Source organism: Fistularia commersonii, chromosome 2 (genome assembly GCF_037954325.1).
Source record: "Fistularia commersonii isolate RoL2024-O1a breed Wild chromosome 2, RoL_Fcom_v1.0, whole genome shotgun sequence".
Lineage (NCBI taxonomy): Eukaryota > Metazoa > Chordata > Actinopteri > Syngnathiformes > Fistulariidae > Fistularia > Fistularia commersonii.
The window spans coordinates 26,527,679-26,543,489 of NC_141285.1; the positions used below are offsets into that span (position 1 = coordinate 26,527,679).

The following is a 15,811-nucleotide window of genomic DNA, read 5'->3' on the forward strand; positions in this document are numbered from 1 at the left end:
TGATTTCATCAAGCCCTGTTTTTTTTTTTTTTTTTTTTGGTTGTTTTTTTTTTTTTTGCAAACATTTGTGAAAGAATGGTTCGACCTCAGGGGTTTCAGTGAATTCCAACATGGAACTGGGAGAGGACGCCACCAAAAATTTCCTCACTCCTAGCGCTAGGCTACGTAACCTTAGCGGATGCTGAGGCGCCAAGAGGTCGCCAACTTTCTGCAGAGTCAACGGCTACGGCTCAGAACTTCATGTGGCCTTCAGACGAGCTAAAGAGCAGCACGTTCAGAGTTCCACCGAATGGGTTTCCATAGCTGAGCAGCTTCTCCATTGGACTCTAGTGACCAATCGCGCTTCTCCATTCGGCGATCTGATGGACGATCTGGGTTTGGTGGTCGCCAGGGGAGCAGTACTTGTATGACTGCATTGTACCAAGTGGGAAGTTCGGTGGAGGGGTTGTTCTACGGGAGCTGGGCTTGGACCCTTAGCTCCGGTGAAAGGAACTCTGTCACCATCGACAACATGGCCGACCACAACTGCGAGAAACCTGGGTGTGGTCCTAGACGACCAACCGTCATTCTCAGCAAACGTCACAGCGGTTGCAGGTTCCTGCAGATTCCTCACGGAGGATACGGCGCAGATACTCATCCAGGCTCTAGTCATCTCTGGTCTGGACGACTGCAACTCCCTCCTTGCTGGTTCCCCAACGGTGACCATCAGGCCTCTGGAGCTTCTTCAGAAATGAATAAGGTGTTCAATCGTCCCAAATTCTCCCACAAAACTCCCCTTCTTGTGTCCCGGTAGCTGTTCAACACCCTGGTGCTGTTCGACACAAGCTACCCGTCCCCTCCGATCTGCCACCTCCGGGCGACCGTCCACTCGGAGCCCCCGACCGCCGATCCAACCGGCCTCGGCTCTTCTCGGTCTCGGCTCCTCGGTGGTGGAACCAACTCCCGAAAAAGGTCAGAACGGCGTGGTCGCCCCCCCCCCCCCCATCTTTCGCCGTGAGCTGAAAACATACCTCTTCACCGAGCAGTACCCTACTCATCGCACTCAGACCCCACTTCTGACTTCCGACGACTAGTACTTCGGATCTTCTGTGAAGGAATTGCATTTTTTGCAAGTCGCTTTGGTTAAAAGCATCTGCCAAATGAATGTCATGTAAATGCATCAGCATACCGAGACATTTGGGACAATTCCATGCTCCCAACTTTTTGGGAACAGCTTGGAGCCGGACCCTTTGGAAAGACATGGACGACAGAGTCTGGTTTGGATGGACTCGACTGACCTGCACCTCAACTGAACACCTTTGGGATAAAATAGAGCTCAGACTGAGAGCCAGGCCTTCTTGTCCAACATCCCAAATGTACTTCTGGTCAAAATAATTCCCACGAACACACTCCTGAACCTCGTGCACAGCCTTTCCTGAAGAGGTGAAGCTGTGTTGAGTTTGTAATAACGCTGCATTTTGCAATACAGCGATCCCTCGCTATAACGCGGTTTACTTTTCACGGTTTCGCTACTTCACGGATTTGCATGGTGCATCGTGTTCTGCGTTCTGATTGGCTAAAAAGTCACTCCGCTTCTTCTCTACCTGTGCGTCAATAACGTCGCAGTTTAATATGTACACGTACGGAAAACAGCTTGACGAATTTACATGACGTACGTGCAAATTCTCTCTCAATTTCGAGTTTCTTTAAAACCCAAAATGTTGACAAAACAAAACAAAACAAAAGGGCCCAAAAGTTAGCGGAAGATGCTATCTATCGCAGATAAAGCTAAACTTCTGGACATGCTAAGGGAAGCTAAAAGCTATGCGGCTGTAGGTCGGCATGACGGGATGAATGAATCTTCCGTTCGTTCCATAAAGAAAGAAAAAAAAAAACATAAGGACGACAGCAGCGATAAGTTTTAATAAGGATGCAAAAAGGGTTGCAACTGTCTGCAATTTTTTTTATAATCATTTTTAATTTTTTCCCGTTTAATCCAATTCCTCGGGTCGCGGTGGGCGGAGCTAATCTCTGCAATTTGAAACCTTCTGTTCACATTGATGATTAAAATTATTATTTGACAGTACAGAAGTTATTGGTTGAAAAAAAAAGCGTTTCTAAAGTACAGTATTTTTATTTGTGAAACAAATGATTGAGCCTGTAAAATGTTTTTTTCTTTCTTTTCAATGTATAATAGAGTATTTAATTGTATAATAATTGTTAAAAAAAATAAAGGTTTCTACGTCATGGATTTTGCCTATCACGGGTTCTTTTTGGAACGTAACCCCCGCCAAAAACAAGGGTTTACTGTAAACGTCCAAAATGTAATAACTTTTTCATTTCATTTTGTAATAAACTGCCGCATTTTGTGATAAATTTTGCTGCATTGTGTAATAAGTTATTACATATTGAGAAGATTATTAGAAAATGCACTTGCAACTTTTTTATTCTCTAGGAAATGTAATAAAATGGTGCATTATGTAATAACAATTCTAAAGCATAGTTTATTTGTTTGTTAATTGTATTTTATTTTACTTTAAAGTATTTGTAAAAGCTAGGCCTATTATTATTATCACTGTATTAGCCTCGTAGCAGTACTTAGCTAATACTCTCTTAATACAAAATAGTCTATAAATTCCATGTTATTACATTTCCTGGAGAATAAAAAAGTGCATTTTTGTAATAATCTTCTCAAAATGGAATAAATTATTACATAACGCGCCAAAATTTATTACAAAATGCGTTGGGGTAGTTTGTTACAAAATTCAGCAGTTTATTACAAAATGTGTCAGTTTATTACAAAATGAAACGATAAGTTATTACATTTTGGACGTTTATTACAAAATGCACTGTTATTACAAAATGCGGCTCAACAAGCTGTTAAGACGAGGAGTTCATATGCGAGTTAAGGCACGTTAGCGAATGCTTTTGGCCATGGAGTGTATCTGCTACACACACACACACACACACACACACACACTCCCAGCCGCCTCCCTTGTCGTTATCCCATCTCTTTAATTATAAACAAGCCCGCCTCAAAAAAATCAATATATATACATTTTTCCCTTCTAGTTCATTTTCCTCCCGGCCCGTTCTTTGCGTAAATCAATATTCCAGTTTCGGAAGAGGATCAATAACAGGATCTGACCAATGACGGCGGGAATGAGAACGAGCCCGGGAAGATTTTCCCCGAAGGAAAACGGCGTTTTCCTCCAATAGCGTCCATCTTTCCATCTTTTAAGCTAACTTTATCAGGTTAAATTCAGTTTAAATTTAATCTGATGAGTCATTAATCCAGATGCACGGCTGCGTTAGCTTAGCCCGCTAGCTTGCTGATAGCGACTGATTTTTAGCAGGCATAGAACCAAAAGCTGGTAAAGCCGCTAGCGACAATTTTTTTTTTTTTTTTTTAACATAAATAGTACACACAAATATACAAATGTACAAATAAACATAGTAGAAGTGAATGTCAATGAAACAACCAGGGATGAGGAAGCAAAGGATATTCGTTCTGTATGTAATCAGAAGTTAATAGTGGTAACGGTTTGTGAGATTTTTATAATGCTAGACAAAAAAAGATATTAAAAGGAAATAATTAAATAAATAGATAGACAAATAAAATTAAAACGAAAAAAAAAAAATTGCAAGGGGAATATAACATGTAATTAAGTTGGCGGTTCACAAGGAATCTCAGACATCAAACTGAATATTTTTTTGGTTTTTGACATTTTTCCATAAGTTTTAAGGATTTTTTTTACATCATTCAAAATCGTTTATGACGAAATTAAAATTTGGGGAACATTTTTGCATTTTTTTTTTGTGAATGAAGAACTCGGCCAGGCCTAAAATAACATTGACACAGAGTTCATCTCTTTTGTTGCTTAAAAGTAAACCAAATGTTATATCATCTCTTGAGAAGGAAACTGGTGACGATGGAAAATTATCTAAAACTCATTTTTGAGTTTTAGCCCAAAAAAAGCCTTGTAATTTTTCGCATGAGAAAAATATATGGTCAGTGGTTTCAATGTTGTCTTCACAAAATGTACAAATATTATCTTCAAAATTAAAGCGTACCCTCAATAATTCCTTAGATGTCATTCATAATTTTTGCCTTTGGGGGTTTGGGTGGAGTCAGATACATCGTTAGCAAAGGGCAATCGATTCCTTATCAAATTTATTTAAAATATGCTAGCGACAAGCTAGCATCACGCTGTTTCAACAAGCGAATCTTCGGAGGGGTCAAAGGTCATCAGGACATTCTGGTGGTTTGATCCAAAGAGTTGCTCCTCAGGGTTTGTCTGGAAAGGGGAGGAGATCTTCCAGCTTCTGGAACAACGCTAATGTAGCTTAGCTTACGGTGATTCAATGAATATAAAGTCACCAGTCACCTGATCCTGGTCTTCATACCTGGTCTACCGTTCCTGAGAAGGTTCTCCGGGTTCCAGAAAGCCAAACCGGACCAGCGGAAGCCGGAGTTCTCTGACGGCGCTGCCGCGGCGGCAAACGAAAGAAGAAACCCGTTTGATAATCCGATCTTCTGCTCTCGGGTTACGTCTCGCCTTCTCGAAGTTTCCTGAAGATTCTTTCCTGCTGGAAACACCAGATGGAGGACGTCTCTGAAGGTCCTCCCTGGATCTGGCTACATTAGACATTCAGTCATTCATTCATTTCGCATAGACATTCATTAATTTCTGTCATAAAGACATGCTATCATTTATTCATTCGTTCATTTACTCATTTCATGTAGACACACATTCATTCATTCATTTGTTCATTCACACATTCATTCATTTGTGTCATATAGACAGTCATTCATTCATCAATTCATATAGATATTATTCATTTGTTCATTCAGTCATTCATTTCTGTCATATAGACATTCATTCATTCACTCATTCATTTCATGTAGACATTTATTCATTCGTTCATTTACTCATTCATTCCTGACATGTAGACATAAAATCATTTATTCATCTGTTCATTCATTCATTCATTCATTTCATATAGAAATGCATTCATTCATCCATTCATTCACTCATTCATAGAGACATTCATTCATTTCTGTCATATAGGCATGAAATCATTTATTCATTCGTTCATTCACTCATTCATTCTTGTCATGTAGACATTCATTCATTCACTCATTAATTCATTCATTCATTCAATATCGCAACACAATAATTCATTCATTCACTCATTCATTCCTGTCATATAGACAAATATTCATTAAGTTGTTCATTCACTCATTCATTCACTTGTTCATTTAATGTTGAAATGCAATAATTTATTCATTCACGCATTCATTCCTGTCATATAGTCATGCATTCATTCATTGATTCATTCATTTTATATAGACATTCGTTCATTTTCTCATTCACCCATTCATTCATGTCATCTAGACGTTCATTCATTCTCATCATAGACATGCATTCATTTATTCATTCACTCATTCATTCCTGTCTATGGTCATCCATTCATTTCATATAGACATGCATTCGTTCACTCATTCATTCACTCATTCATTTCATATGGACTTGCAATAATTTATGCATCCATTCATTCATTCATTCATTTTATATAGACATTTATTCATTCGTTCATTCACACATTCATTCATGTCATATGTCATGCATTCATGCATTCATTCATTCATTCATTCCTGTCCTATGGTCATGCATTCATTCATTCATTTGTTCATTCATTCATTTAATATGGAAATGCAATAATCTATTCATTCATTCACTCATTCACTCATTCATTCCTGTCATATAGTCATGCATTCATTCACCCATTCATTCATTTTAAATAGACATTCATTCATGCATTCATTCATTCATTTCATATAGACATGCATTAATTCACTCATTCATTTAATGTGGAAATGCAATTATTTATTCATTCATTCACTCATTCATTCATTCATTCACCCATTCATTCCTGTAGTATGGTCATGCATTCATTCACTTATTAATTCACTCATTCATTTAATTTGGAAATGCAATAATTTATTCATTCATTAATTCACTCATTCATTCATTCTTTTTATATAGACATTAATTTATTCATTCATTCATCCACTCATTCATTTCATGCATTAATTCACTCGTTCATTCAACATCCAAATGCATTAATTTATTCATTAGTTCATTCATTCATTCCTGTCAAAGACATTCATTCATCCATTTATGCACTCTGTCTTTCTTTCCTTCCTTCCTTCCCACGGCTTCCGCGCGACCGGAAGCGCTCTCTCGTTCCCGGAAGAGGGGAAACCGGAAGCGGGAAAAAAAAAAAAAAAAAAAAAAAAAAAAAACACGGAACTGTCCCTTTAACCGCGCGGCGGCCGCACTGCGCATGCGCCGGGGAGGAAGAGGAGAAGGTGCGCTTTGTGCAGAAGTTTCTCCTCAGCGCGCGGCGGCTGCTGGCGGAGGAGAAGAAGAAGAAGAAGAAGAAGAAGAAGAAGAAGAAGAAGAAGAAGAAGAAGAAGGTCTTCTGGAAAAGGAGGCTGGCAAGGACACGCCTTTTGTTTACGTGGGGGGGGAACCGGAAGTTCCCTTTGGAGACCTGGGACACGCGCGTCGTGGAGTGGATGGATATTGTTTTTTTTTTTTTTTGTTTATTTTATTTTATTTTTTTTCCCCACGCACGCCACGCAACGTCATGCGTGAACCCCGCCCCACCCACCCCTGCGTGAAGTGACACTTCATTGTCTTCTTCTTCTTCTTCTTCTTCTTCTTCTCGTGGACGTGCACGATGGGTGACGTCGGTGCCGCGCGTTCGTGGAAAAGCTGCAGGGGAACCCCGACGCTGCTCGTGTTGCTCCACCTGCTGATCCACGCGTCCGCGTCCACGTCCACGTCCACGGCGGTTAAGTCCTGCGAGAAGAGCTGCTTCTCCGGGAGGTGCGTGAACGGGACGTGTGCGTGTGATCACGGGTGGGTTGGAGATCGATGCCAGCACTGCCAGGGGAGGTTCAGGTAGGTGGACCTTTTTTTTTTTTTTTTTTTTGTTTTCCACTCCACGCGTGTCCTCAGCCGACCCACGCAACATCTCAGGGAGATCCGTGTGGGCCAATCAGAGCGAGGTATGGGGGGTGATTAGTGCCACACCTGGAGGAACCTAAATGGTCACCTCACTGTGTGTGTGTGTGTGTGTGTGTGTGTGTGTGTGTGTGTGTGTGTGTGTGTGTGTGCAAGTCAGGCGCCCAATTTCGAGAAGGTCTGGACCACTTTGTCTGCGGAAACCCGACATTCCTTCCTTTCGGCCGGGGCTAGCTTAGCAGACGGTTGGGCCAGAAATGATCTGTTTTGAATACCAGCAGCGCTAACGGCTACATGCTAATAATCGAAATGATGCGGTAAATTAAAACCTGTCATTCCTGCTGGATGCGGGTAGCCTTCTGCCTCGAAGCTAGCAAGAGAGAAGGTTATACCGCTGTTTTGAATACCGGTAGCGCTAACAGCTATGCGCTAATTTCCGAAAATGATACGGTTATAGCTTAGTGGATAGAAATAGCGGACAGAGGTGGTAGATTGGAGCGTGACGTTTCCTGAAACCTGACATCCTTGCTGGACGCAGGTAGCCTTCTGCCTCGAGGCTAGCAAGAGAGGAGGCTATACCACTGTTTTGAATACCAGTAGCGCTAACGGCTACATGCTAGTAATCGAAATGATGCGGTAAATTAAAACCTGTCATTCCTGTTGGATGCGGAAAGCCCTGTGACTCGAGGCTAGCAAGAGGGAAGGTTATACTGCTGTTTTGAATACCGGTAGCGCTAACAGCTATGCGCTAATTTCCGAAAATGATACAGTTATAGCTTAGTGGATAGAAATGACGGACAAATGTGGTAGATTGTAATGCAACGTTTCCTGAAACTTGACATCCCTGCTGGACACAGGTAGCCTTCTGCCTCGAGGCTAGCAAGAGAGAAGGTTATACCACTGTTTTGAATACCAGTAGCGCTAATGGCTACATGCTAGTAATCGAAATGATGTGGTAGATTGAAACCTGACATCCCTGCTGGATGCGGGTAGCCTTCTGCCTTGAGGCTACCAAAAGAGAAGGTTATACCACTGTTTTGAATGCCGCTAGCGCTAACAGCTACATGCTAATAGCAGAAATGCTGCGCTAGATCGGAACCCAGCGTTCCTTCAAATCTCAGATCCCTGCTGGATGGGGACAGCCTTCTGCCTCGACCGGCTTGGCTAGCAAAAGAGAGATGATTATGCCACAAATGATTTGTTTTGAATACCAGTAGTGCTAACAGCTATGTGCTAATAGCCAAAATGATGCGGTACTAGCTTAATGGATAGAATTGGCTCACAGGTGCGGTAGATTGACACCTGACATCCCTGCTGGATGTGGGCAGCCTTCTGCCTCGAGGCTAGCAAGAGAGAAGGTTATACCACTGTTTTGAATACCAGTAGCGCTAATGGCTACGTGCTAATAGCAGAAATGCGGCGGTAGTTAGAAACGCGACTTTCTTGCAGACCCCAGATCTCTGCTGGATGTGGGTGGCCTTCTGCCTCAGGGTTAGCAAGAGAGACGGTGATGCCGCTGTTTCCAATACCAGTAGCGCTAACAGCTATGCGCTAATAGCCAAAATGGTGTGATAATAGCCTTAATGGAAAGAAATGGTGGGAGGTGGAGCCACGCCCCCTGGGAAGCTTTGGTGGCGAACCGCTTCCCGGCACGGGGGGATTAAATAAATTCATCTAATCTGACGTAATCCAAGTCCAAAGTCAGGAGAGGATGCTCGTTTTGTTGCTGGAGTGCAACGTCAGGTCGATGCTACCTCCTAGCGTGTAGCTTCATTATTTTTAATGGACTTCAGCCAGAATAGGAGTGTTCAATCATCATGGCTTATAATCCGCGGCCGGATCGAACCCCCCGGAGCCATGCGTGACCAACCTCCGCGTTGACGTCATGCCGATGCTAATCGAATTAGCCCGGTTCTGAGCTGCGCCGCGAGCGGACGTTAGCATACACAAAGACGTCAGAGGTCCTGGAGGTCCTCATCTCACGGGGATCTTTCTGTGTTTATCTTCATATCATAGCTCCAGCCAATCAGGAACCTCCTCATATCTCACACACACATGCACACACACACACACACACACACACACACACACACACACACACTTAGGATGGCGCACATGGCCAAGCATCTCCAAGCTAGTTTGTGAATGAAGATATTGGAACCCGTCGACCACATGCCGTGTGTGTGTGTGTGTGTGTGTGTGTGTGTGTGTGTGTGTGTGTGTGTGTGTGTGTGTGTGTGTGTGTGTGTGTGTGTGTGTTGCAAGGGGTCAATAACACACTCTTTGGTAAAACAAAACATTATGATCATCCATATGATGTGAATGAATGAGTGAATGGTTGTATGTCTCCATATGTGGCCAAATTATATGAAATGTACAAAAAATGAATGAATGAATGATTTAATGAATAAATGAATGAATGAATAAATTATTTAATGAATGAATGAATGATTTAATGAATGAATGAATGAAAGAATGAATATATATATGTACACATATAGCTTTTAGTCATTAGCATAACAAGCGCTACAATGTCGCTACGGTTTCTACTCTGATTCCCGACTAGCTAAAATCCATCCTGTGGACAGTGACCTGGACACACACACACACACACACGCGCACGGACGCACACGCACACACACACACACACACACACACACACACACCTCGCGGTCGGTGTTATATCCGTTGCATGAGATCAGAGTGCAGAGCCTGCTCTAGGTATACATATGTTATGGTGTGTGTGTGTGTGTGTGTGTGTGTGTGTTTGCACGCAACCTCCCCCCTTCCCCCTTCCAGTCCCGCTCGACACACCCGGTTCTCGAGGGAAAGACGGTTGTGAAAATCCGCGAAAAGAAAGGAAAAAGATGACGAAGGGGAACGAAGAAGCGAATTTGCTAAAAGTCCAATATCCTTGATATGTGTTTATACACTGTGTCCTCGGCTCAGTCGATACTGGTGAGGAGGAAGAAAAGGAAAAATCATTGCTCATTTGATTGCAGTTGGGGAGTTGCGGGAACACACACATGCACACACACACACACACACACACACACACACACACACAGATCCAATAAAGTAGAAATAGCGGGTAGATCCTGTTTGTGTATTGATTGGAGGTTCGGCTGGTTGATATTCTGCAGGCTCTCCTGCGACTCTTTTTCTTCTTCTTCTTGCCGTCCATCATCTTCTTCTTCCTGGCTGATGAGGTGCCCGCGATTCAAATCCGGAAAAAGTCGATTAAAATCTTCTTCTTTTCGTCCGGGCTGCTCCCTTCAGGGGCGTCGCAGACAGTGGCCTGCCGCCGTCCGGCCCTCGGCCAATCGGCTGCCTCCGTCCGGCCCTCGGCCAATCGGCTGCCTCCGTCTAATCCTCTGCATCATCTTCACGTCTTTTATCTGATATGATGAATGAATGAATGATAGTACGTCTCTATATGATGCATGATTGGTATTAAGAATAAGAATAAGAACAAGTTTATTTATCCGGAAGAAAATTTTTGTGCCAGAGTTTCAAGTAAAGGCCAGGACTCCCTTGAAAAAGAGGTTTTTAATCTCAATGGGACTTTCCTGGTTCAATAAAGGAGAAAAGAAAAAAAAAACTTAATAATAATAAATAATAATAGGAAATTGTATAAACAGTAAAAAAAAAAAAATCCATATATTAGATCCATATAGGATGAATAACAATGAACAGTTGTATGTTTATATGTTGTGTGAATGGATGATATGACAGGATTTTCTCAAAAAATGTCTGTATCTTCTGTAATGCAATTAAAAAAAAGAAAAATTACCTTTTCATGATATTGTAATATTTTGAGATAAAGTTTTTGAGTTTTCTTAAGATGTAAGCCATAATCAGCAATATTAAAATAATAAAAGGCTTGCAATGTTTCAGTTGATTTGTAATCAATCCGGAATGTATGACATTTTTGTTTTTTTAATATTATTACAGAAGATAAAGAACTTTATCACAATATTCTAATTTTTCCAGGACAGTCGATGGGTGAATGAAAGTAGTTTATTTATATGAATTTTGAATAAATAAGTGAATGCTGTATTTGTTGTGTAAACAGTTGTATGTCTCAATGAAGGTGAATGAATGAGTGAATGATAGTTTGTCTATAATTTGTGAATCCGTTACCGCGGCAACCAGGAAAAGTTTGAAACAGAAAATTAGGATTAGCGTGTTTTTAAACGGACGCCATCTGTCCCGCTTAAAGATCTATTTTTGTTCCTAAAATGGGATTACATTTTATTTATTTTTTTTTATTCCATTCTGCGGGGATTAACGCTCTCTGCCTCATGTCGTTTTTTTTTTTTTTTTTTTTTAATCCGGGACGTGACGCCCCGTCCGGGGTCACCGACCCCCGGCTTTTACCGCCGGAGTGTGTTTTTAACCCTTTGAGCTGCTCCCGTTCCTGCTCGGCGGCGGTCGGCGTGGCGTCCTGCCGCTTTAAGGGAAGTCGTGTCGGGATTAGCGGCGTGCTAACCTGTTTGTGAAGCCGCAGATTGTTCCGGAGAGAGGAAGAGATCAGACGATTTGCTTTAAAACGTGGAGGAAACATAACAGAAATTCATTCATACATTGAAACTTGAAACTATCTTTGCTCTCATTGGTCGAGAGAAATACAACCATTCATTCATTCACATCAGATTGGTCACAAATCAGCACAAATTCGACCTCGAGACCTTCGTGTTTAATATTAAATCCCTGTCATTCCATCGCCAGGAACAGGGAGGAGACCAGCTGGCGGCCATGTTTGTAGTCCAAACAGGAAGCCGGGCGAGAGGGAGAGTTAGCGCGAATTTTCATCGTACCGTCAGCCAACAAAAGAGGAAGGAAATCTTTATTAGCGAGAAGATGTCAAGTTTTTTGTAACCTAATGAATAATAATAATAGTAACAATAATGATAATAATAATAATAATAACAAAACAGGAAGTCGCTCAAATACAAAACCCTGAAACTGAGAAGGGCCGAGGTATTCAAGGACAAACCGGGAGCGGAGCATCCCGAGCAGAGCGTAGCGCTTCGCCGACATCAGTCATCATCCGCTGACACGGGCCTCTGCGTGTGTGTGTGTGTGTGTGTGTGTGCGACATGTGCGTGTGTGTCATTATGTGTGTTTAAGCCGCAGGCTGCATGTGCAGCGGTGATGACACAGCCTGTGAACTCAAAATACTGCTGCTGAGTTGCAGGGTGTGGCTTGTGTGCGTGTGTGTGGTGTGTGTGTGTGTGTGTGTGTGTGTGTGTGTGTGTGTGTGTTTGAAAAAGCAAGTGAATGTTTGGGAGGGCGGAGAGGCGGGCGCCATCTGTCCGGTCCAAGTTAATCCTGCCATGGTGGGGCGTTGAGAGAGATTGTGTGTGTGTGTGTGTGTGTGTGTTTGGCTGTCGGGACGTCATCATCAGGAGACGTAGGATTTCATGTTTGCTCTATTCGAGGCTTCGAGGAAAATCCATGTTCCGGGTTCTATTCCGGTGGCTTCCATCACCCTTGGAGGGACAGTAGAATACGTGCTGCTGTAAAATCATGCATTTTTCAAAGGGAGTCTTGAATGGTGTTGGACGTTCATTACGCCCTGATATTATCTTTTAAAATCCTCCAAAAGGTGACCCACTCATTCCCACCCCACTCGACCCAGTCCTCCAGTCACAAAGAAACAGGAAATGGAAAAAGCCCCCCCCAACACCATCACCTTTGGAGGGACAGTAGAACACTTGCTTATGCTCATGCTGCAAAATCATGGATTTTTCAATGGGAGTCTTGAATGGCGTTTGATGTTCGTTACACCCACCCTGATATCATCTTTTAAAATCCTTCAAAAGGTGCTCCCTCTTCCCACCCGTTCACACCCCATTCCTCCCCCTGCTCCAGACACAAAGCCAACAGGGAATGGAAAAAGACCCAACCACCACCATCACCTTTGGAGGGCACAGAACACATGCTAATGCTGCTGCTGTAAAATCATGCATTTTTCAAAGGGAGTCTTGAATGGTGTTGGACGTTCATTACGCCCTGATGTTGTCCTTTAAAATCCTCCAAAAGATGACCTCCCCATTCCCACCCCACCCGACCCCCTCCCCCAGACACAAAGAAACAGGAGATGGAAAAAGACCCAACCACCACCATCACCTTTGGAGGGACAGTAGAACACATGCTAATGCTAGCGCTGTAAAATCATGGATTTTTCAAAGGGAGTCTGGAATTGCGTTGGACGCTCGGTACGCCTTTTAAAATCCTCCAAAAGGTGACCCACCCATTCCCACCCCACTCAACCCCCTCCTCCAGACACAAAGCCAACAGGGAATGGAAAAAGACCCAACAACCACCATCACCTTTGGAGGGACAGTGGAACACATGCTAATGCTAGCGCTGTAAAATCATGGATTTTTCAAAGGGAGTCTGGAATGGTCTTGACGCTTTTATTTTGAAAAGCAAGCAGCTGATACGTCCACATCTCCCCACAACTCACGTCTCTTTTCGCTTAAAAGTTTAGGTGTTTTCCAAGCAGCTGGAGATAAATGATGGCGTGTGTGTGATTGTTGTGATGTGTCACTTCGTGCACGCACACCTTCTTCTTCTTCTCCCTTGGTCTCCAAACTGCATTCTGACACAAATGATTTCATCCATAAAGTATGCGCTCGCTCCACTTTCCTGCCTCTTACCAACACATTGCTTTTCGTCTGTGCACGTGTGTTTCAGTGTGTGTGTGTGTGTGTGTGTGTGTGTGTTGGGCGGCTGGATTTACAAGGGTGCGAGGGGCTGAGATTATTTGTCTGGTTGTTTGCTGGCGTTCTCCTGCTAAATCTCGCTCCTCTTGGATTTCTGTTTTTCTTTTCCTCTGCTTCGCAAAGCGACGTTCACACACTTCGTTCAAGAAGTGTGTGTGTGTGTGTGTGCGTGTGGTCAAAACATAGCCATGAACGTATAATGTATGTAAAGGCGCCAACCGAACCTCAGGGGCCAGAAGTACTAACGGGTTCCGAGTCCTTTGCAGCTCGGTTAATGCTAATGCTAATGCTAACTCCTGATCGAAAGCAGAGTTGATGCTAATGGTCAGCACCTTTTAGATAAGTTAGCTTGAGTTTGGGGTCTGTGTACTAATAGAACAAGGTTAGCGTTATAGCATTACAGGCCATCAGTAGTATGAAACCTCCAGGTTATCGCTAACAGACTCGCACAGTTAGCAAGCTTAGCATTATTAGACTCAGATAATATTCCTTAGAATAGTGCCAGTGATCCCCTACCCCTTTCCCCCACCTGCACACTCACAAATCCAATGCTAATAGCACAACTACGTGACCCAAAACTGCGCTAATATTAGCAGTTAGCAACAATTCAGGACTTTAGCGAGTTGTTATATTATGGTCAAAATATATTTCTACATAGATATTTCAGACGTATTAGCCCTTCTCATGTTATACATGTCATGTACTGCATGTTTATTTATATTTATTGTTTTTCTCAGGCTAGCAAACTTTAATCTGGAGGTTTAATGTCAACAACTAGTCAGATTTGTCTATTTTTGTGGTGTAAATTTGCACAAACTTGTCAAGGATGTTCAGATTACAGCTACACACAAGTAATGCTAACAGGTAATGCTAACCCCAAACAGAGTATACGTGCATATTTCCCCTTAGCTTCAACGGCTAATATGCTAGTTTATGTCTTGCACGAAACAGATCGCGGAGGCTAACAAAATAGCGGGTGCTAAAGCGAGCGGAGACATTGCTTGTGAACAAGCCCCGCCCACATTTCGATGACATCACAACCTCTTCTTGCTGTGATTGGCTGTGTCCATGGCGATTGTTATCCAGGTGTTCTGTGGCGGTGTGTGTTGGAGTGGCGGGTTTCGTCCGTGTGTGTGTGTGTGTGTGTGTGTGTGTGTGTGTGAGCACGGGAAAACCACCCCATAATATGACGGCGACAACACGGGTGAGGGATTTTTTGGTTGCCGGGGAAACGCCCTGCGTGCGCTCACAATAGTGCTTTAATGCAGAACACATGTGATGGGGCTCAGCACAGGGGCGTACGACACACACACACACACACACACACACACACACACACTGGAGTGTGTATAGGCGGGGTAATAACACACTGGGCCGTTGTCAGACTGTAATAAAGGCTCTATTTCTGCAGACACGCACATGAGATGCACGTGCACGCCCCTCCGACAAGAGCATGGCTTCTTCTCGAGTGTGTGTGTGTGTGTGTGTGTGTGTGTGTGTGTGTGTGTGTGTGTGTGTGGAGGGGGTCACCTCGTGTGTGTTTATTCTTTCATCCATATTCAGCGTCTTCTTCACCTTGCCTTCACTCACACACACACACACACACACACACACACACACACACACACACACACACACACACGCACACACACACACGTTCACACATGTATTTTGTGATTACTTGTAATGTTTCTGAAATTCCATGTTCTCTCCCCGGCATCTCTTTGTAAAGATGAAGATCCAAACGCTCCGATCTGATGTCACATGTTTCCAAGGTTCTTCTCCTCCTTCTCCTTCTTCTTCTCCTTCTCCTTCTTCTTCTCCTTCTCCTTCTTCTTCTTCTTCTTCTTCTTCTTCTCCTTCCTCTCCTTCTTCTTCTCCTTCTTCTTCTTCTCCTTCTTCTTCTCCTTCTCCTTCTTCTCCTCCTTCTTCTTCTCCTTCTCCTTCTTCTCCTTCTCCTTCTCCTTCTCCTTCTTCTTCTCCTTCTTCTCCTTCTTCTTCTTCTCGTCCTTCTTCTTCTCCTTCTCCTTCTCCTTCTTCTTCTCCTTCTCCTTCTTCTCC

General features: G+C 43.0%; 1 protein-coding gene and 1 long non-coding RNA gene across 4 annotated transcripts in view; both read left to right on the forward strand.

Annotated features, from left to right (window-relative positions):
* Positions 1-2,230, forward strand: part of LOC147236878 (uncharacterized) — a 5,987-nt gene extending 3,757 nt beyond the window's left edge. Inside the window, exon 2 of the long non-coding RNA XR_015108891.1 lies at positions 1-2,230. This exon is cut by the window's left edge and continues 75 nt beyond it. This is a non-coding gene — a long non-coding RNA (uncharacterized LOC147236878).
* A 4,340-nt stretch (positions 2,231-6,570) lies between these two features.
* Positions 6,571-15,811, forward strand: part of atrnl1a (attractin-like 1a) — a 195,818-nt gene continuing 186,577 nt past the window's right edge. For all 3 annotated transcript variants that reach the window (XM_086175220.1, XM_086175235.1, XM_086175227.1), the window contains exon 1: positions 6,571-6,953. In XM_086175220.1, coding sequence (XP_086031346.1) covers positions 6,730-6,953 — 224 coding nt within the window. In that variant the 5' untranslated portion in view covers positions 6,571-6,729. The remainder of the gene's footprint in view (positions 6,954-15,811) is intronic.